This window comes from Tachyglossus aculeatus, chromosome X3 (assembly GCF_015852505.1).
Source record: "Tachyglossus aculeatus isolate mTacAcu1 chromosome X3, mTacAcu1.pri, whole genome shotgun sequence".
NCBI classification, from domain to species: Eukaryota; Metazoa; Chordata; class Mammalia; order Monotremata; family Tachyglossidae; genus Tachyglossus; species Tachyglossus aculeatus.
In genome coordinates this window covers 13,343,743-13,366,878 of record NC_052099.1, presented here as the reverse complement: position 1 = coordinate 13,366,878, position 23,136 = coordinate 13,343,743, and the positions used below count along the sequence as shown (strand labels likewise).

Below are 23,136 nucleotides of genomic sequence, written 5' to 3'. Positions count from 1 at the left end.
TTGTGACTCATCTGTAAAATGGGGATAAGATACTTCTTCTCCTTTCTTCCTAGATTATGAGCCCCAGGGGAATTGGACTGTGCTGATACGGTTATCTACCCCAGTGCTTATGGTATTATTATTACTATCGTCATCACTTATTATTATTTATTATTATTATTCTCAAATAGTCTATAGAAGTCAACCTTCTGTGAAGAGGAATGTGAAGAGTCCAGAAATCCTGCCTTGTGGATATAGAATGCAACAGATACTGCCATTTGAAATACAGAAAGAACAAGAACGATACCATATTTCCTTGCACAACTGTCTCACTTTTTGTCTAATTTTTGCAAGCCAAAAACAGGGGAGGGGCTACTGCATGGGGAATTAAGTCTAACGAAAAAGGAAGCAGGAGAAAAAAGAGACGTACAAGAAGGAGGGGAGAAGGAAGAGAAAGGTAAGAGGGCATTTGAGATCGCTTCTCTTATTGCACTCTCCTAAGTGCTGCATACAATAAATTATGGATGATAATTCATCCCTTCCCACCCCCAGCACGCCCATTTTGAAGAGAAACTTTTCTTCCCCAGTGTAAACCTATCTCTTTGGAGCTTTAGCATTGTCACTCTTCCCCTCTTCCTATGGTAGACTCTGCATCTTTCCTATTTTGGCACATACTGCTATTGCTCTTTATAATTTATAATTACCGATAGGTGGTACCCAAAAAAATATTTCTGCCTCAAAAATTGGGGGTGAGGAGGGGAATTGTGCAGTGGAGGCAATTATGCAAGAAAATACAGTATGTTTCAAACTTTTCTGTATTTATTTTTCTATAGAGGAAAGAAGGGACAGTAAGAGAGACAGGAAGTGGCAATCAAAAGCTTGAAAACCCAATTATTTGGTCAAAAATTCAAGTTTCTGGACACCATGCACCATTTTCAAATCACTTTTGAGGAAAAATCTATTTTTGTACCACTGAAAAATTTTGTTCAACTGAACTGCAGTACAGAAATTCATTTTTGGTAAGAGCTTTGGGATTCCACAACAGCCTATCAGAAGTCCTGTTAGAGATAGCAAAGGTGCTGTGGGGAAATAACACTGCTGTGGTATTCCCTGATGTCTGCTGTGTGACCTTGGGCAAATCACTTAACTGCTCTGTGCCTCATTTACCTCATCTGTAAAATGGGGAATAGCACTGTGAGCCCCCAAATGCGACATGGACTGTGTCCAACCTGATTAGCTTGTATCTAACCAGCACATAGTACAGTGTCTAGCACATAGTACATACTTAACAAATGCCACTAAAAAAATGGGGCAGGACTACATTTCCTACTATGCAAGGGGGCTGATTTCCATTTTCCAGCAGAAAGGAGCTGTTCTGGATGGAACCCAAGTGCTTAGTACAGTGCTCTGCACACAGTAAGCACTTAATAAATATGACTGAATGAATGAATGAATGAACCAAACTCTCAAGCGTTCTCTTGTAGAATTTTGCTTTGCTCTGAATCTTGACCTGAAATATGTGGTTAAGTCATCTAAACCACTCTTAATCAATCCTTGTAGGAAAGATTAATCAAAGTAATAAGGGGCTGGCTTTTAGGTTTTGTGGTTTAAATCTGAATTCAATCTCAGGTTGGACACAGCCCGTGTCCCACATGGGGCGCACGGTTTTAATCCCCATTTTACGGATGAGATAACTGAGGCCCAGAGAGGTGAAATGACTTGCCCAAGGTCACACAGCAGGCAAGTGGCGGAGCTGGGATTCGAACCCAGATCCTCTGCTCCCCAGGCCTGTGTTCTTTCCACTAAGTCACAGTGTTCCCCTTAACTCCTGTGTTCTAGGCCCAGGTTCCAGACCTATTGGATAGGTTACCTGCGGGGAGATACCCTACCTGGTCTCCCAAGGGACAACCCCTCATACAGCTGAGGAGGAGGTTTTTTTCTGCTCTTTCTCTAAAACCTGACAAATAATAATTACAGTATTCATTAAGCGCTCACTTTGTGCCAAGCACTGGGGTAGATATGGGACAATCGTTGAAGACAAATTTAGCCAGTTCCCTACTAAGGAAGGGACTGTAGCTGGCTGGAAAACCTCCCTTCCCCAGCATATTTACTTTCTCCGCTAGCCAGCCGGATATTAGATGCTCAGTGAATGGCCTTAGCTGACCATTTATTATGGATAGAAAAAACAAACTGGAAACACATTCTTGGCTGTGATGTCCAATATACTGATGGGAGCAATTTGACTTTTCTAGTTTTCAGCATTTATGAGGGGTTTTTTGGGGGGATGGGGGGCTATAATTGACATAGCCACATGTCAAGTGCGTGACCTTCTCAGTTTCCTATCCTTGGCTTCTTTCCCGCATTCTGTTCTTACCGATAACGTGGGTCCATTCTGTGAGAAATTCAACTGAAAGCTTTGAGATTGTATCTTGCTAATTATATTAGGCACTACAGCTGTCTTTTCATGTATATTTGGCAAGAGACCATGGAACTGTCCTTTCTTTTTTTATATCTACCAGCTGAAAAGTGAGGGCTTTCCATTTGTTTCAATTAGAAATGAATTTTTTTCCCACTCTACCCCCAACAATCATCAACCATTTTTCACTTGGCGGATAAGAGAATGAAATCCTGGCTGCACCTAAGATCTAAGCAGGGACATCTTATTGACTCTATCATCTTCCCACGGTGAGACCTGAAAAATGTCCACCACCGCTGAACTTGCCATCACCTGATAAATTTCAAACTTTTGTTAGAGATGAAGCCAATATATTGTCCAAAGAACCCAGCTGGCTGAAGAATAAAGATATATGCAAGCAACTTTGTATCACTGAAGTAGCCCTCCCTGCTTGGTTGGCTGTACAGGACACTCTCTATTCTTTTACGACCATGACAGAAGATGCCAGAAGAAAACATCAAGACTGGTTTAATCATTATTCTGAGATCAAAGAGGTACTCGCGGCATAACAAGCGATGCATCATCAAACCCTTAGAGACCCTCAGGACTCTGACCAAACAGATGCTTATCAAAACTTAAATCCTGGAAAACAGGACAACTTAAAAATCACATGTGCCAAATCGTGAGACATCAAGGCTAAAGAAAAACAGCGCCACAGAGATTGAAACCAAACCAAGGACTCCTACGTATTATATATCCCTGAAGGGTATATGGACACAAACATGTTGCCACAACACTACTGAAGAGTAGAGATGGCTCCATCTTTATCACAGAGAGGGAATCGAAAAGAACTACCAACAACACTTCAATGACCTCCTTGACGCATCTTCCCTCTGCAAAGGATAGGTGAAGATGCAGATCTCGTTCCAACATCTCAGGAAGTTACCAAAACAGAAATAGCACCAGGCAAAAATAGCACTAAGCAGCAGATGCAATAGTTCACCATGGGGCCATCTTTGCATGCACAAGATGTGGAAGAGATTGTCGTTCATTAGTCTTACCAGCCACAAAAAAAAATAGTTTTCACACCGTCTTAGAAGCCGAAATGTTGCGGCGGGGGGGAGTGTATTGAGTACTGGAGAGATCAAGAAGGAGAGACTGCTAACAAGGAGTATTAGAAGCCCAAGGAAAATGTTTGCCCCAGAACTACAACAGTGAAAATGGTAGGTATGCCCCAAACCAACATAAAGTTAGAAGCACTCTCCCAAAGATCATACAGAGCATAAGGTATTTTTCATCTCGTTCAAGAGACTTAGCTAATTCAAACTAGCTCTAGCTCTAGTGCTGCTACTGGACTGAGTAATGAATGTAGTGCAGCACTTGGAAAATAAAGTACTAGAAATGCATAAAAATTATAACAACAATGAAAGCAGTAAGTGCCACTCTAGCAGAGAGCTAACAGAGTTCAGGCTCCTTTTAAATGCACTCTTACACCAAAAGGCAAAGGCAAAACCTAAAATAAATGGCCTGGCATGTTATGGAATATCTACAATAGAGGCATTGATTGTCCTCTGGACTACACTAAGCCAGCCAACTCACAAACCAAATAAAACCTCATTTCCTAGGGAATTCAGCTTGGAAAAAAAATCAGTAACCAGAAAATTCAATGTTTTGTTGGGGTTTTTTTGTCCTCCATTCTCTATTTCTGTACCTTATGCCCATGCTAACCTTCTCACTATGCCTCGATCTCACCTATCTCACCGCCAACCCCTAGCCCACTTCCTGCCTCTGATCTGGAATGCTCTTCCTCCTCAAATCTGACAGACAATTACTCTCCCCCTCAACCCCTTCAAAGCCTTATTGAAGGCATATCTCCAAGAAGTTTTACCAGACTAAGCCCCCCACTTTTCTCTTCTCCCACTCTCTTCTGCGTCGCCCTGACTTGCTCCCTTTGTTCTCCCCGCCTCCCGGGCCCACAGCACTTATGTACATATCTGTAATTTATTTATTTGTAGTAATGATAATGGTATTTGTTAAGCGCTTACTCTGTGCTCAGCACTGTTCTAAGCGCTGGGGAGGTTACAAGGTAATCAGGTTGTCCCACATGGGGCTCACCGTCTTAATCCCCATTTGCCAAATGAGGGAACTGAGGTACAGAGAAGTTAAGTGACTTGCCCAAAGTCACACAGCTGACAAGTGGCAGTCTCATCACCTGACTCGAATAATTCAAAGCAGGGAAAAATATTATGTTTTCCCTGATTTATAATACCTTGCATTTGTACAGTGCTTTCATTTTTTTCAAATCATCTTCACACCAATGATCTCATTTTATCCTGTTAACATATCTGTGAGGTAGGGAGAGTCAGATATGATCATCCCCATTTTAGAGATGAGGAAACTAAAGCACAGAGAGGTTAAGTGACCTTCCTGAAGTCACACAACCACCATTGCCAGACTAGGATTAGATTCCAGAACTCCAGACCCATACAGTTCCTACATGCTCCCTCTCGATTATGCTGTGCGGGTAAAAGACACAATAATATTGTGCTCTGCCCATAAATACTCTTGCTTAACTTGATAAGCAGAAAGGCCTACTAGAAAGAGCCTGGGACTGGGAGTGAGAGGGCCTGATCTAATTCTGCCTTTGTCCTTTCCCTACTGTGTGACCTTGGGCAAGTAGCTTAACTTCTCTGTGCCTCAGTTACCTCACCTATGAAATGGGGATTAATCCTGTGAGCCCCAGAGAGGACATGGACTGTGTCCAACCTGATTAACTTTTATCTACCCCAGGACTTATTACAGTTCCTGGCACATAGTAAGAGCTGAACAAATGACATAAAAATATCAATCAATCAATGGTATTTACTGAGCACCTACTGTGTGCAGAGCACTGTACTAAGTCCTTGGGAGAGCACAATACAATACAGTTGGTACACATTTTTTATAGCATTTGTTAAATGCTTACTATGTGCAAAGCACTGTTCTAAGTGCTGGGGGGGGATACAAGGTGATCAGGTTGTCCCACGTGGGGCTCACAGTCTTAATCCCCATTTTACAGATGAGGTAACTGAGCTCAGAGAAGCTAAGTGACTTGCCCAAAGTCACACAGCAGACATGTGGCAGACCTGGGATTAGAACCCATGACCTCTGACTCCCAAGCCCAGGCTCCTTCCACTGAGTCACGCTGCTTCTCTGCCCACAAGGAGCTTACAGTCTAGAGGACCACCTTCTTAGCTTCTCTGTGCCTCAGTTTCCTCATCTGTAAAATGAGGATTCAATACCCTTTCTCCCTCCCCCTTTAGACTATGAGCGCCTTGTGGGACAGGGATTAAATGCTCCAGTTAATCAATTAATTAATTACAAGGGGGAGGTTATTTTATTAATTATATCGACTGCTACAACAACACACTACATTTGGGTGCAATGAAATCTACCCCCAGCACTTAGCACAGTGTCTGGCACCTAGAAAGTGCTTAAAAAATACCACAATTATCATCATTCATTATTAATGACTGAAACCGCCTATTACATGACAAACGTCAACAGCAACCTTCTCTATCCAGATTATAAGCCTTTTTTATGGAAGGAATCATGTTTATTGGCTCTTGTACCCTTCCATGTGATTAGAACAGTTTTCCACCCAGATTAGGTGTTCAATAAATATTACTGATGGCTTGCTTGCTTGATCTTTCACCTGACCAGAACTCCTTTTGAAACCTCCAAGAATAAGTAACAAGCTAAATTTTGAGGTCCTATTAAAACACAGGAATCTGAGTCGCCGTGAAACCTTACCTTCACAGGTTAAATCCGGTATTTCCCAGGACCCACTGGATGTGCAACGTGACAGCTTGCTTCCTGAAGTGCTGGAAAACCCCTTTTTGCACACAAAGCGTACTTCACTGCCCAGGATGGTCTGGCTGTCCCAGATCCTGTCTGCGTTTGGGATGACTGGAGGGCTGCCACAGTCCATTGCTGAAAATGACCACAGTTACAAAACAGATCGGTTGACTGGAAAGTGCTACAAATGAGACAGTGAAGTGAAGGAAAATTATCCAATTGGAAGACATCAAGTGTGAAATGAGAAGGAAAAAAAACGCTGCGTGGCTTATTGGAGAAAGCATGGGCCTGGGGTCGTGGATTCTAATCCTCGCTCTTCCAGCTGTGTGACCACTTAACGTCTCTGTTCCTCAGTTTCCTCATCTGTAAAACAGGAAGTCAACACCCCTTCCCCTTTCCCCCTTAGACTGTGAGCCCCATGTGGGACAGAATATTGGGTCCCAGTTGATTAACCTGTATTCACCCCAGTGCTCAGTACAGTGCTTGGCACATAGTAAGTGCTTAACAAATCCCACAGTTAACAAATTAATTAAAAGAGGGGGAGGTTATTTTATTAATTATATCGACCCCAACAACAACACACTACATTTGGGTGCCATGAAATGCTTTAATTTAAAAAAAATTAAATGTTACTCAAGTTGTGTGTGTGGGGGGGGGGGGGGAAGGTCTGTTACAGGTCAAATTAATTGATCAAATCAAACAATTCTAGGACCCGGTGAGATCATTTTGTCTGTTCCCTGGCCTTCAAACAGGACCACACCTCAACTACTGCAAGGAAATAGAGAATCCATCTGATCTTTAAAGAGCTTGAAATAGGAAGAGCCCCAACTTCCTTAAGAACTCTCTTTCAGTGTTTTACAATCTTCACTACTGGGAAATTCTTTCTAATATCTAATCTGAACTCCTTATTCTTTAATTTGAGCTCATTTTTTTTTGTTCCTATTTTAAAACCCATGGGAGGAAACCAATGTGATCATCACCATCAGCGGTATTGATTGAGCTGTCTGCTGGGTGCAGGACATTGTGCTAAGCACTTGGGAGAGTACCATTACAACAGAGTTGGTAGCTGTTGGTAGCCTAGCAGCTCTATCCACTAGGCCATGCAGCTTCTCATAAACGGGAAGTCTCTGCTTGAAGGCACCAGGTATTTCTTGGACTCGAGTTCCAAAAATAAAGCATGCATATAAGGAGTTTGAGAAGCTCCACCTTCGGAGTTCCAGGCCCTGTCGGCACCATGTCAGAGTTTTTTCCCTTTTAGAGGAAATGAACCCACAAAGGAATGTAGTTAGTCCCCCTTCTACAAAAATCCCCTCCCTCCCACCCTCTAAAAGCTTACAGGGAAGAAGACATAAAATCATAAAGAAGTGCTATTAATCATTTCAGGTTAAGATATCTGCAGTGATTTTCCTTCGCCGACTGGACCACAGAAGATTTGGAAGTGGAAAGTTATAAATCACAATAATAAAATAATCAAGCCTAGTGATTCATGAAAAATTGGGGAGTTAAGTAACGAGGCAACCCACATCCAGACACTTCAAAAAAAAATTAAAGTACCTCGACAGATTCTCCTAAAAACAATGGGAACCAACATGTTGTAGAACTTTGCTTTACCCATAAATTATGCCTACGTCCAGCCTGCCATTCCATGGTACAGCTAGTAGTTTACCATCTGTATGTTTTACTTAGATTCTAGCCTTATAATTACAGAAAAGAAGCCACAGACTTTAATATCTGATAAACATTAACCACGAATACATGAAATCCACAAAAACTGGTGGAGGGGAGAGGGAGGGAGGGGTTGGAAAAAAAATCAGTGTGTTTTTGTCCTTCAAAATGCCATTTAAATTTTATAATTCCTTTCTCAATTTTCAAAAAATTGCATTGGAATAGTAAAAAAAACAGCTAATGCATAACACAATTTAAAATCACCACAGAAAGGGAAATAGGAGGAACTGTAAAAGGCAAATGAATCATAAAGGGTGTAATTTTATAAAGGATAAAAAAAGATAAATGAAAATGATACTACTGCCACTATCTAAAGAAAGGAGAGCACTAACTTTAAACAAGAATTTGCGACAACAATAATTGAAGGAGACTAGACGTAAGAAAACAATGAAAAGAAGAACCACCACCAATAATAGAACGATGATGGGCATGAAACGGAAGAAATGATTTCTGGATTGTGCATTTTAGAAGAGCTGTGTAGAAATCCTTTCTGTAGAATGTGTAAATGATGAAGTATTTAATCATTCTGAATAGATTTTGAAAATGCAACCACATATTTTGAAGATTTCCCAAATGTAGTGCAATGAAATAGGGGAAGAAATGAGCTATTTTATAAAATCCAACAGACCATCTTCAAAATCCTACTAAGATCACACCTCCTCCAAGAAGCCTTCCCTAACCCCTCATCACACCACCCTATTCTCCCTCCCTTTTGTGCCATGTACCCGCTTAAGTCCGTATCCCCAAAACGCTCTGGTACTCATCCCATCCCTAGCCTCACTTATGGAAATATCTTTATATTTCACTGCTTCCCTTGTCACCCCAACTAGATTGTAAGTTCCCTGAGGGGAGGGGTTGTGTTGACATACTCTATGGTATGTATTCATTCGTTCGTTCATATTTATTGAGTGCTTCCTGTGTGCAGAGCACTGTACTAAGCACTTGGGAGAGTACAACAATAGTCACATTCCCTGCCCACAATGAGCTTACAGTCTAGGTGGGGGAGACAGACATCACTACAAATAAATACAATCGCAGATATGTACATAAGTGCTGTGGGGCTGGGAGTGGGGAAGAGCAAAGGGAGCAAGTCAGGGTGATGCAGAAGGGAGGGGGAGATGAGGAAAAGTGGGGCTTAGTCTGGGAAGACCTCTTGGAGGAGGTGTGCCTTCAATAAAGCTTTGAAGGGGGAAAATAATTGTCTGGTGGATTTGAGGCGGGGGAGGGCATTCTAGGCCAGAGGCAGGACATGGGCGAGGAGTCAGCGGTGAGACTGGTGAGAACGAGGCACAGTCAGAAGATTAGCACTAGAGGAGTGATATGTGCTGGCTTTGTTGTAGAAGGAGAGAAGGGAGGTGAGGTAGGAGGGGGCAAGGTGATTGAGTGCTTTAAAGCCAATGGTGAGGAGTTTTTGTTTGAAGTGGAGGTGGATGGGCAACCACTGGAGTTTTGTGAGGAGTGGGGTGACATGTCCTGAACGTTTCTGTAGAAAAATGATCCAGGCAGCAGAGTGAAGTACGGACTGGAGTGGGGAGAGACAGGAGGCTGGGAGGTCAGCAAGGAGGCTGATGAAGTAATCCAGGCTGGATAGGATGAGTGATTGAATTAACACGGTAGCAGTTTGGATGGAAAGAAAAGGATGGATTTTAGCTATGTTGTGAAGGTGGGACCAACAGGATTTAGTGATGGATTGAATACGTGGGTTGAATGACAGTGCTTAGAACAGTGGTTGGCACATAGTAAGTGCTTAACAAATTCCATAATTATTATTATTATTATTATTATATTTCTCTGAGGACTGAGCATTTGTCACCTCCATTCTCCAAATAGAGTACAATATCCTACAGAAGGTAAGGAACACACGGACTGAATGATATCCACATGTTCTATCATTTCCCCTACTTGTAATTTATTTTAATGTCTGACCACTTTTAGATTGTAAGTTCTTTGCGGGCAGGGATCGTGTCTACTGAGTCTATTGTACTCTACTTGCACAAGCATTTAGCAAACTGCTCTGCACCCGATAAACATTCCATAAATGCCACTGATGGACTCATTGATTTGACTTGGCCACACAAAAGTGATATTTTCCTATTTTCAATCTTTTATCCACAGGGAGATGTTACACCCCTCTGCTATTGGGAAACGCCTCCCCATAGAACTATTCAGGGTTGGGAGATCAATCAATCAATCAGTTGTATTTACTGAGAACTTACTGTGTGCAGAGCAGTGTACTAAACACTTGGGAGAGTACAATATAGCAATATATATATATATATATATATATATCATATATATATATAGATCAACTCAGGGCAGCCAACAGTCTGTTTCTAAGAAGGGAAAAAAAACCCATATCAAATGCATAGGAGTTAACGAGTAGCACTTAGTACAGTGTCTGGCACATAGTAAGCTCTTAACAAATACCATAATTATTATTATTTTTTTATTAGAGATGGGCCATGAGGTGGAGAGATGCCACACTGATCACTTGGAACAAAGGCCCTCTCATTTTCATACTTACTGACTTGGAAAGCAAATTGTAATTGCCTTTCATAGCTGATAATTCAAAAGCATCCCAGGGTAAGAAGAAAAGTAAAAGAAAGAAATTCCTACCAAAGTAGTAACCCTCAGGTCCAGGAAACTTAACTCCTGAGGTGAATAGCAGAGGCCAATTATGCTGATTTACAGACCAACTGGGCAAAGGCCGTGTCCATGTCAGACCCGGGGAACATGTTGGCTCCAACCTATTCCAGAGAACCATCAACTGAGATTGTGCCAGTTTGCAACCTCGATGACTTTCTTTGTCTTCCTCCTCCCCGCCCTACCCCAACCCCAATCCTGACGAAACTAATGAATCAGATGGCTTTTGTCTGCTCATGAGCTCAAGAGGCATGAAGTTCCTCCAGTTCCTTAAACAAAAGGAAAAATGAGATTTATGTTTTGTCAACTTCATGCACCGGTGGTTATCAGCAAGCCGGAGTCTGATTCTGCCATTCTTGAATTCACCTTAAGCATGTGGGGGCAAGATATTTTCCTAAAAACAGAATCTCAAATAAAGTGTGGGGTGGGGCTTTTGTTTGGTTTCCAAAATAGCCATCCATCCAGTGGGAAAGCCGTAAAACCTCGGGGCTTGAATCCCAGTCTAAACAATACCTTGGGTTGTGCCAGCTACAGCCATGTTCGGGAAACTTCTTCCCCTTCGGTGCTTTCCCACAGCGTGTTTAGCTCAAGGTTTCCCTCCACCACACCCCAGAGCAGAGAGACATTCCATTTTGAAAAAGCAACTGCAGTAACAAGACCTGAGCAACGAAACCATTCCCCATCACGCAACTCCTAAGACTCTGTCTTCACTCCTTCCCATCGCCTCCAATGCCCCAGAGATGGTTTCCATGGAGCAGCTGTTTGAGCCCACGGGACAAAACAGACTTCATATCCCTTCCCGCCTGGGCGGTGCCACTGCCCTCTGGTTGCTGTCCTCTACCAGCGGCAGTGGCTTTGGCTTTGTTTACCCGTTACGGGCTGACCCTGAATCCCCGCCTAATACCAATGGCGGTCAGGAACAGGGGTGATGCCAGGCCAAGAAGGGGTACAGAGACTGATCTGCTCAGCAGAATTTCTAGGGGGCTCATTCTAGAGGGCCCAACAGCCCAGGTAGGTTGAGTTGAACACGGGCGGCAGAAGAGAGCAACCCCTATGTTCGGGCTGTCGCCAAATCCTGTCACAGCATTTCCAGGTTCCACCCCTTCCAAATTGCCACCACAGTGGTCTAGGAACTTGCCCTATCCTGACTCAACTATATCCTCAGCCTCCTCACCGGTTTCCTTTTCTTTAGTCTCGCCTCTCCAGCCTATTCTTCATTCCCGCTGCCAGGATCATTTTTCTAAAGCATCATTCTGCATCCTCTAAAACCTCCAATGATCGTCCATTCCTCTCTGCAGCAAACAAAAACTCCTGCCTATCAACTTAAAGGTACTCAGTCAGCTCTGCCCGCCCCCCTTCTTATCCTCTCTTCTCTCATTACACCCCAGCTCACACACTCTGTTCCTATCAAGCCAATCTTTTCTGAAATTTTAAAACCGGTATATACAATTCCAATTAATCATATTTATTGAGTGTTCACTGTGTGCAGAGCACTGCACTAAGCGCTTGGGAGAGTACAATATAACAGAGTTGGTAGACACAGTAGAGAGGCAGTGTAGCCTAGTGGATACAGCACAGGCTTGGGAGTAAGAAGGACCTGGCTTCTAATCCCAGTTCTGACACGTCTGCTGTGTGACCTTGGGCAAGTCACTTAACTTCTCTGGGCCTCAGTTACCTCATCGGTAAAATGGGGATTGAGGCAGGGAGCCCTGTATAGGACAGAGCCTGTGTCCAACCTGGTTTGTTTGTATCCACCCCAGTGCTTAGTACAGTGCCTGGCACATAGTAAGTGCTTAACAAATACCATAATTATTATTATTATCATTATTGGAAGAAAAGACACACGGAGAAAGTATAAGTGTTTTCACTGAGTGCCTACTGTGTGCAGAGCACCCTACTGGGCACATGGGTGAGTATAAGAGAAGAGAAATGATCCAAGGGCCTTCTTATTTTTCTCTTCTTTCCCTCCTCACCCCTTTCCCTCCTTCCCTTTTCTTTTCCTGCTTCTCTTACTCTTTCTCCTCCTTCTTCCTGTCCTTTTCCTTCTCCTCCTCCCCCTCTTACTCCCTCTTCTTCCTTTGTTTTCCTCCCCGGCCTCTCAAAGCCATGTTCATGCACTGTGCATGGACAGGCACTTGATAAATGCTTTTGTTGTTAAAATGATGATTACATCCCACTAGTTCTCAAAAACAGGGTGTAATCGGTTTTCTATCTGCCTGCTGTAGGTCAGGGTCCTTGATTCAGCTTTCAAAACACTCACACACACACTCATCCTTTTAGATGACTCATTAAAAGCGCAATTTGCTCCACTCTGACCTTCTGGATTTGATTTCCTACTTTCTTTAGTATTGTTGCATTGCTGTACAGTCTGATGTTTAAGGAGTAGAATTCTAGGATGGCATTTAGTTACGTATTGCCAGTGAAGGTTTTTCTTGGGTGGAGGGGTTCCCGAGTACAGGCTGATGCATTCCCTGGAGCAAGTGGGATGGAAGAAGTCCTCGGGCCCCCTGTGTCAGCTCTGGCTTGGTAGGAACAGCTCTGGAATTAATAATCCAGTCTATCTCCTGAGTGTTATGGGCCTGGCCTGACAGCGATGCATTGCTTAGCTTGCAGGGCCAGACTTGATCAGATCTGTTCAATTCTCTTCTACACCCCCCTACCCCGGTCCCCCATTCATCATCATCATCATCATCATCAACAACAACATTTACGGAGAACCTACTGTGTACAGTGCACTCTAATAACTTTACCTCCGACCAGAGGATTCAACAATGCTGACAGAGCAGAAGGAAGGTTGAAAGCAAGGGACGGCAACTCCGGTCAAGAGACTGGCTACACCATCGGCCCTGCTCTGCTGGTGCTTTCAACCAGAGCAAAAAACTGACAGACGTAGCCTTCATTGGTAACAACCCAAAGCCATCTCCAGGCGAAACTTCTTTACGCCCATTCCAGCCACTTTCCCCTCCTGCTTAACTCGGTCCTGCAAATCACAGGATCCAGGACCACCCGCTGTTCTCAAAGGAGACTCCATCCATTCATCTTGGCAGCAGACCACCCAAGAGGATGGCGGAGCGAATGGGGGAAGCAACCCTCGCCTCTCTCCAGAGTGGGGAAATGCCTTAGCTTCACCCCGACCAAGGCTGTGGCACGAAAGGCAAGTGCCATCTTTGCCATACTTTCAGCAGAGTTGTGATAAGAGCTTTCCCCAAAAACACGGTCTGAAAGAACGGCATTAGCTACCATAGGTCGGCATTTATATTCTCTTTACCTGTACAAATGAAATTGGTACCTTCCCATTGTCCTTTGGCATTGCAAAAAGCAGTTGGGTTTCCACTTTGGGGGATATAGCCCTCCTGGCATTTAAACATAACTTGGCTTCCATAAGTGCTGTTGCTCAGATAAATTGGATGGGCATTTGGGATTAAAGGTAAAGCCCCACAATCTACAGCTGCAGGAACAAGAACAAGGAAAGGGATAGAGGAAAGAAAAACAATGCAACAACATTAGAAAAATCACCACACAACAGCAACGGTGGGGCCTTCTCTTCAAATTAAGGCCACGTAACAAACCAGAAGGAGTGGAGATTCACTTAAACGCTTTTCTGTATTATTGCTGGGCTATAATTTCATAAAAATCAACACGGAATACAGTGAAGGGGAAGAGGAAAAACGGTCCCACCCATTTCCCAACCCCTTCTCTACTTTGTTCCTTTTAATGAAAGCCTTTCACAAAGACATGCTATATTTAAATTTGCATTGAAGAAGTTCCCTTCTTCTTTACTCTCCCTTCCTTATCCAGAGCACACCATGATTATGGCCCAAACCCATTCTGATCATTTAAATGAAAATGAAATAAAGATCCCTTCTAGGCACCCAATATCACAATCACAGGTGTGAAATAAGATTTGAAAACTCAAGACTTGGTGCTTTTTCAAAACTCCCTCCCTACCACTCTTCTGCTTCCCCTCTCTTGCTGACATGTTCATGGAATCTGTCCTCTAGTCAAAATGGCAAGGAACTCAGGTTTTCCTCATAAAGATATGAAAAATAGAAAATAAACCAAACCTTGAAAGGGCAAGGCGGGAGTCTTTCAAGGAATAATAATAATAATAATAATACTGGTATTTGTTAAGCGCTTACTATGTGCAAAGCACTGTTCTAAGCGCTGGGGGGATACAAGGTGATCAGGCTGTCCCACGTGGGGCTCACAATCTTAATCCCCATTTTACAGATGAGGTAACTGAGGCACAGAGAAGTTAAATGACTTGCCCAAAGTCACACAGCTGACAATTGGCGGAGCCGGGATTCAAACCCATGAACTCTGACTTCAAAGCCCGTGCTCTTTCCACTGAGCCACGCTGCTTCTCTTTTTTTTTTTGTTTGTTTTTTGTTTCACTTACTGCCCCCTGACAAATTTTTACTCCTCTCAGGGTCACACCTGGAGAGTCTCCAGTACTCTACCAGTCTCGACTATGGGAGGGAGAGAAAAGCAGAGGCCTATCCATTCCATTCCTAGCATGGGCAGTGGCTAGCGAGTGGAATGTAATCTGCTACAGGTCAAAACTCACCCATGCTGAGTAGCAGCGGCATTGGGAGAGAGTCGAGGGCGGAGACTCAGGTTTACCGCGCGGAAGGAGGCAATGGTAAACCGCTTCAGGAGTTTTACCAAGAAAACTCTATGGATCCACAACCAGAACGATTGCAGATGGAGAGCGGAGCGTTCTGGGAGAGATGTGTCCGTGGTGTTGCTATGGGTCGGAAACGACTCAACGGCATAAGACAAGACAAAACCATTTTTTGTTTTTTACACTGATAGCATTTTCTCCCTTCCCATAATTCTTCCATCCTCTAGAATTACTGACATGGGGGCAGCTTGTTATTGCTCTTTCAATCTGTCAATGGTATTTACTATTTATTACTTAGCAAATGTAGAGCACTAAGTGCTTGGAAGAGTTCAATATAACAGAGTTGGTAGACATGTTCCCAGCCCTCAAGGAGCTTACAATCTAGAGGTGGGGGCACTTCAGTGTGACGTCTAGGTCACGATAAAACCCCAGGCCTAAAGAGACGATGATCATGTCCTTGGACCTTCTGCAGAAGAACTGTCTTTTTTAAGCAAGCTACACACCCTCATAGATGACTTTATCCATTTTGCTGTGTTTTATGCTGTCAAGTCATCTCCGACCCATAACGACATGATGGATACATCTCTCCCAGAATGCCCCATGCCCACCTGCAATAATTCTGGTAGTATATCCACAGACTTTTCTTGGTAAGAATATAAAAGTGGTTTACCATTACCTCCTTCTGCACAGTAAACTTGAGTCTCCGCCCTCAACTCTCTCCAATGCCGCTGCTGCCTGGCACAGGGGAGTTTTGACTTGTAGCAGATTGCCTTCCACTCACTAGCCACTGACCCAGCTAGGAATGGAATGGGTAGGCCTCTGCTTGACTCTCCCTCCCGTAGTCGAGACTGATTGGAAACTCCCCAGGTGCGACCCAGAGAGGGGATTTTATCCATCCAGGTATATTAATGTGGGCTCAGATACCCAGAACCTAAAGAAATTGGGATGTGCTTAAAATAAATAAGTTTAATAAAAACTAAAATAACACAGGTACCATTATTTTCCATGTAATTGCTACTTAGTGCCATCAGAGGCATCAACCACGTGCTACTGGAAACTGGGAAAATGTTAGTAAAGTGTTCAACCCGATTTGCATGTATCCACCTCAGCGCTTAGTACAGTGCCTGACACATAATAAGAGCTTAACAAATACAATTATTATTATTACCTGTTCTCACTCTCCCTTAGACTAACCTAAGGATATATAGCTTGGTCAAGGCTGGAAATAGGAGGTTGGCAACAAATAAGGACTAGGGACTAAGTCATTTTATTGAATTCAGAATGAATACATATATGCCCTTTAGGCATACGAACATACCATTGTAGAGTCCGGCTCACCTTGACATTGAAACAAAGGGGATTCCCACACACCAGAATCTGTGCAAATCGCCACTTGTTTTCTGCCATCACTGGAAAATCCTTCTTTACAGGAATAACGAGCCTCACCACCCAAACCAGAACTGTAGCCTCCTGAGATATAGGCGTTGGTGACTTCAGGCGGAATGCCACAGTCTATTTCTGCAATCAAATAAATGCAAAGTTAATCAATTCTTTTTTTAACAAAAAGGAAAGCTGGTTGCTTGGGCCCTATTCTAAGGAAGTTGACTCACTCTTGCCTGGCTCTTAAGTTCTGTTCCACCCATTTTCCAGGCTATCTCCAGTCTGTGCCCATGTTCTGAGCTTACCTTCCAATTTAGTAGTCCCTCTGCATAAGTAACACAGAGATTTTTTTAGCTAAGCCAACATTAGTAGGGGAAGCGTCAAAAAGAAGAGCTCAGCTCTACAGCTCTTCATTCAAAACGGCAGTGTAGAGCAAATCCCTTTAGGAGCAGCAGCCCAGGCAAAGAAAGGAGTGAATGAATGGATTCAGAGACTTATATCCCCATGCTAGACAAGCTCCTCAAATGGGAAAAAAAAATCCCATCTCCTCCAACAACCTTTCCCTGATTAACTTCCCAGCACCTGGAGTTAGATCATCCCTTTAGCCAGTTCTAGCTTTTATGCACTTCTTTACACCTTCCTTAGCTTAGAAGCCTTTATGCCTGCTTTCATTTATTTATTTTGATCACTCTAGTTGTAAGGACTGTTATGTTCATCTCCCCCATTAGAGTGGAAGTTCCTTGTGGGCTGGGAATGGTTATTAATGTACTTCCAAAGCACCAAGAATCACACCAAGTAGGTACTCAAGAAATGCTTCTCCTGCTACTACTACTACTACCTAGTGGATAGAGCATGGGCCTGGGAATCAGAAGGACCTGGGTTCTAATCCCGACTCTGCCACTTGTCTGCTTGGTGACCTTGGGCAAGTCACTTAACTCCTCTGTGCCTCAATTACCAAATCAGTAAAATGGATTATGAGCCCCATGAGGGACAGGGGCTGTGTCCAATCTAATTTGCTTCTGTCTACTCCAGCACAGTACAGTGCTTGGCACAAAGTAAGTGCTTAACAAATACCACAATTACTATTATTACTACTACTTTACAAATATATGCTCCAGGGAGAGACTTCCCTCCTACTGCTCTATGAAGGGTTCAATGGTGACTTCAATTTCTCTCCACTCACCCGCTCAGCCCTCTAGCACCAACTCCACATGCCCCTGCATTCTTTGAAGTCAAATTTGCCCTTGACTGCCTTAACTCTGCCCTCTCCTCTGCCCGGCAACTTTATTGACTCCCAAACCCACTGGCCTCATCTTGACCAGGCCATGTAGATTATTGAGAAAATTGAAACCAGCAAGTGTGATCGCCCTAAAATCCTCCCTGCTCCTCTCCTGGTCCTTCCTCTACTCTCCCATCTTTCCCTGCAGTATCTCAAGAGGAGATCTCCGACTTCCACTCAAAATCCTCACCCTCCACCTGTGCCTCCCTCCTCACCCTTCTGCAACTTACCTCCCTGACCACCATATTCAACCATTCACTCTCCAATGGCTTCTTCCCCACTGCTCTCAAACATGCTCATGTCTCTCCTATCCTAAAAAAAATTTCCCTTCACCCCTCGGCTCCCTCCGATTATCACCCCATCTCTCCCCACTGCCTCCACTGCCTCTCCTCTAATTCTCTCCTTCACCTCCTCCAATTTGGCTTCCGCCCCCCACACCCGCACTCCACAGAAACTGTCCTCTCAAAGGGCACTAATGATCTCTTTGTTGACAAATCCAATAGGCTCTACTCCATCCTAATCCTCCTTGACCCCTTAGCTGCTTTCCACCCTGTCAACCACCCCCTTCTCCTGGAAACATTATCCGACCGTGGCTTCACTGACGCCGTCCTCTCCTGGTTCTCCTCCTACCTCTCTGGCCACTCCTTATCAGTCTCTTTCTTGGCTCCTCCGCTGTCCCCCACACCCTAACTGTGGGAGTCCCTCGAGGTTTAATTCTGGGTCCCCTTCTATTCTATATCACCACCCACTCTCCTGGAGAACTCATTCACTCCCATGGCTTCAGCTACCACCTCTATGCAGTTGATACCCAAATCTACATCTCCAGCCCTGATCTCTCCCCCTCTCTGCAGTTTTGCATTTCCTCCTGCCTTCAGGACATCGTTACTTGGATGTCCCACCGACACCTCACTTTTAACATGTCCAAAAGAGAACTCCTCATGTTCCCACCAAAACATATACTCCCCGTGACTGTAGACAGAACTGCTATCCTTCTTGTTTTACAAGCCTATAACCTCGGCATTATCCTCAACTCATCTTTCTCATTCAATCCACAGATTCCAATCTGTCACCAAATCATGTCAGTTCAACCTTCACCACATCGCTAAAATCCGCCTTTTCCTCTCCATCCAAATTGCGATCATGTTAATCCAAGCACTTATCCTATCCCACCTTGATTACTTCATCAGCCTCCTTGCTGACTTTCCTGCCTCCAGTCTCTCCCCACTTCAGTTCATACTTCACTCTGCTAACCGGATCATTTTTCTTCAAAACCACTCAATCCATGTTTCCCCACTCCTCAAGAACCTCCACTTGTTGTTTATCTACTCCCACATAAAACAGAAACTCCTTAACATCAGCTTTAAAGCACTCAATCACCTTGCCTCCTCCTATCTTACCTTCCTGATTTCATACTACAACCCAGCCCACACTTCAATCCTTTAATGTCAATCTCCTCACTGTACCTCGATCTTGTCTGTCAATCAATCATACGCACTGAACGCTTACTGTGTGCAGAGCACACAGTAGACATGTTCCCTGCCCACGATGAGCTTACGGTCTAGAGGGGGAGACAGACATTAATACAAATAAATAAATTAAGGATATGTACATAATTCCTGTGAGGCTGAGGGAGGGGTGAACAAAGGGTGCAAATCTAAGTGCTAGGGTGACGCAGAAAGGAGTGGGAGAAGAGGAAATGAGGGCTTAGTTAGAGAAGGCCTCTTGGAGAAGAAGTGCTTTTAATAAGATTTTCAATGTGGGGAGAGTGATCATCTGTTGGATAAGAAAAGGGAAGGCATTCCAGGCCAGAGGAAGGACGTGGGCGAGATAGAGGAAATGGAGGTACAGTGAGTAGGCTGGCATTACAGGAGTGAAGTGTGCGGGCTGGTTGTATAGGAAAGCAGCAAGGTAAGGTAGGAGGGGGCAAGGTGATTGAGTGCTTTAAAGCCGATGGTAAGGAGTTTCTGTTTGATGCGGAGGTGGATGGGCAATCACTGGAGGTGTCTCACCACTGACCCTTCATCTACATCCTACCTCTGGCCTGGAATGCCTCCCTTTTCGTATTTGACAAACGATCACTCCCCACCGTCAAAAGCACGTCTCCTCCAAGAAGCTTTCCATAACGAAGCCCTCATTTCCTCTTCTCCCACTCTCTTCGGCATCGCCCTGGCACTTGGATTTGTACCCAAGGAGAAGCAGTGTGGCTCAGTGGAAAGAGCCTGGGCTTTGGAGTCAGAGGTCATGGGTTCAAATCCCGGCTCCACCACTTATCAGCTGTGTGACTTTGGGCAAGTCACTTAACTTCTCTGGGCCTCAGTTACCTCATCTGTAAAATGGGGATGAAGACTGTGAGCCCCCCGGGGGCCAACCTGATCACCTTGTTAACCTCCCCAGTGCTTAGAACAGTGCTTTGCATGTAGTAAGCGCTTAATAAATGCTATCATTATTATTATTATTACCCCTTTATTCACCCCACCCTCAGCCCCACAGCACTTACATACATATCCATAATGTATTCATTTATATTAATGTCTGGCTCCCCCTCTAGACTGTAAGTTCGTCGTGGACAGGAAATACGTTTACCACTTCTGTTATACTGTACTCTACCAAGCCAGTCAGTCAGTCAATTGTATTACTGAGTGCTTACTGTGCGCAGAGCACTGTACTAAGCGCTTGGGAGAGTACAATATAACAGACACATTCCCTGCCCACAAGAAACATCAGTCTAGAGATGAGCTACACTTAGTACAATGAGCTACACATAGTAAACACTCAATAAATATGATCGATGGATCGATTCATTGACTGAGGAGACACTGCTTCTTTATTTAAGACGCTAACCATACTGCTCCTCTCCCACAACACGATTTGCTTAGGCAGCTCTGAGGCCATTCCAAGGCCTTGGGGAATTCAAAATCCATTGCATTTAGGGAAGAGTGCCCCTACACTGTTAGAAAACAGATAAAGTCCATTCCTGGAGAAATGTTCCTTCCCTGCCCCTGTGGGCTATTTAAAGCAGGCAGGGCCCCAGCCTCACGGATTGAATCTTACCCTCAAACTCTGCACCAACTCACTTGTGCAAGGAGTGACATCTCCGGCAGGATGGAAAGGTTGTGTCCCATTCTTCGGTCGGTATCCGTCCATACAGTAGCACAGGTAGCTGCCATCGATGTTTACACACCGTCCCCCGAGACCACACTGGCTTGAAACTTTACACTCATCCACATCTAAAGGCCCCAAGAGTGGGGAGGGGGAAAGGCGAAGAGTGGGAAAGTAGAGGGGGAAAAAATATTAACAATCAACATCTCTCATCCTGTTCTGTTAATCTGAGATCCGTAAGTCTCCTGACTTTAATCAGTCTTCCTTTACGTGACAAGCAAATAAAAGGTTCTCTAGTTACCCAGAAAAAAAATTTTTCAAGGTACCACCACTATCTCTTAAGTCCCGATCTGGACTGTATTTTTAGTAGGCCAAAACAAAATACCTTCTATTCCCTAAAGGGTCCTCCTTCGAATGAAAACAAAACCCAGAAACAAACCAACAATAGCAAAAACAGAAAAAACAACTGTATAAATCCAGCCTTGCCCCAGAATCTTTAATGATAAAGACCAAAGGAGGGTGACAAAGAGCCAGAAAAAGAAAGTCACTGCTCCAAACAGCCCACTCTGAAGTAAACTCTACCACTGTAGACACAATCTGCTCTGCGTCTACTCCAGAAAGGGAAAGTCATACAATGTAAGGGCAAAAAGGCCCTTCTTTCTGCTGGGTATCATTCAATCTTGACTCCTCTAACTAATTGATGAATGTTTCATCGTCACCAAGGTTACCACCAGGCTTTCTGACAAGCCCCTATCCTGCCCTCATACCATCCTTCACACTGAGCCCCTTCTCTGAATTCTTCAGAACGGGAAGCAAAACGTTCAGAGTGAAGGTTTTTTTACCTTGGCCAAGAGGGATAAGTGGGGATGTGAAAGGACTACTGCTTTTTGAGAGGATGCCACAATGAGAAGTTGCAATGGACAAATGAAAAAAAGCTAGAAAAACAGAAAACCTTTGAAGAAAATCCAATTCCACTCAAATACTCATGTCACTGTGAAAAATAAAAGTAGATCGTTCTTCAACATTATCACTCTTTCAACCCCACACGGAATGTGCAGACAAAAATGTTTTTTTCCCACAACATTATACTAAAGCTCTCCAAGTTAATTCCTGAAAATTGCCTTTCCTCAATTGCAAATCTTCATCTACACTGTCAACCTTAAGGCACCACTTAGAGATCGTGAGCACATCCACTTAAAACAAAGAATTCTAGTCTATTAAATCACCTTACTGCTCTCTCTATGTTAACAAGCAATCTTGGATTTTATAAAATCTTCAAGCAGGATGAAGTCGAATTCTTACTGAAGTAATATGCAGATGGGCCATCCCAATTTGTTTCGCCAGTGAATGAAGCTGTAGCATATTCACTGCAGTCGACACAACTTAAATTAGCACTCGGTGCTGAAAATGACAGAAAACTGGGATAATTAAAGCCCTATAGGAAGTCTCTGGTGGAGGGGGCTTAGACTAACTTCATTCAGAGTCTGACAGGCTTTTCTGCCATTTTGATCTACCTGACAACTATCTCATCAAAGCTTTTCATCAAATTAAAAATAATAAACCTTCCCTGTAAATAAAGTTTAGGGCAAGGAATGGGGGGAACAGCACACTTTTCGAAAGCAGCAGCCCCAGGGTTATCTGACCCATGGGTGCCAACACCATAACTTTAAGGGCAGGCAGGAAGAGATCAATACATGTCACTGATTAATTGATGGATTGATTGACAGGCAGACTTAGCCCTTTCCCTTGCAGCTGGAAAAGTACCAGAGACATTGGATTCACCCCTTTGCTACAAAGCCAGGCAAAGGGCTAATCTCTGTCTTCCCCTGTAGACTGTAAACTCCACTCTATCACATTGTACTTTCCCAAGCTCTTAGTACAATCAATACCACTTATTGATTGATTGATTGATTGACCGAGGGAAACCAGTTCAGTCCAGCACACCAGCTGCCTGCCAAACATTTCTTTCAGCATGGCCTAGTGGAAAGAGCACAGGCCCGGAAGTCAGAGGTCGTGGGTTCTAATCCCTACTCTGCCACATGTCTGCTGTGCGACCTTGGGCAAATCACTTAACTTCTCTGTGCCTCAGTTACTTCATCTGTAAAATGGACATCGAGACTGGGAGCCCCAAGTGGGACAGGGACTGTGTCCAACCTGATTACCTTGTATCTACCC

General features: G+C 43.9%; 1 protein-coding gene and 1 non-coding gene across 2 annotated transcripts in view; one reads left to right on the top strand and one right to left on the bottom strand.

Annotated features, from left to right (window-relative positions):
- Positions 1-23,136, bottom strand: part of SUSD1 (sushi domain containing 1) — a gene marked incomplete at its 5' end in the record, with an annotated part of 124,189 nt that overhangs the window by 84,359 nt on the left and 16,694 nt on the right. The window contains 4 exons of the mRNA XM_038770257.1: positions 6,167-6,346; positions 13,848-14,027; positions 16,542-16,721; positions 20,937-21,089. Coding sequence (XP_038626185.1) covers positions 6,167-6,346; positions 13,848-14,027; positions 16,542-16,721; positions 20,937-21,089 — 693 coding nt within the window. The remainder of the gene's footprint in view (positions 1-6,166; positions 6,347-13,847; positions 14,028-16,541; positions 16,722-20,936; positions 21,090-23,136) is intronic.
- On the top strand, positions 14,999-15,136 carry LOC119949055. The gene has a single exon (XR_005457151.1). It is a non-coding gene; the product is annotated as a small nucleolar RNA SNORA7 (small nucleolar RNA).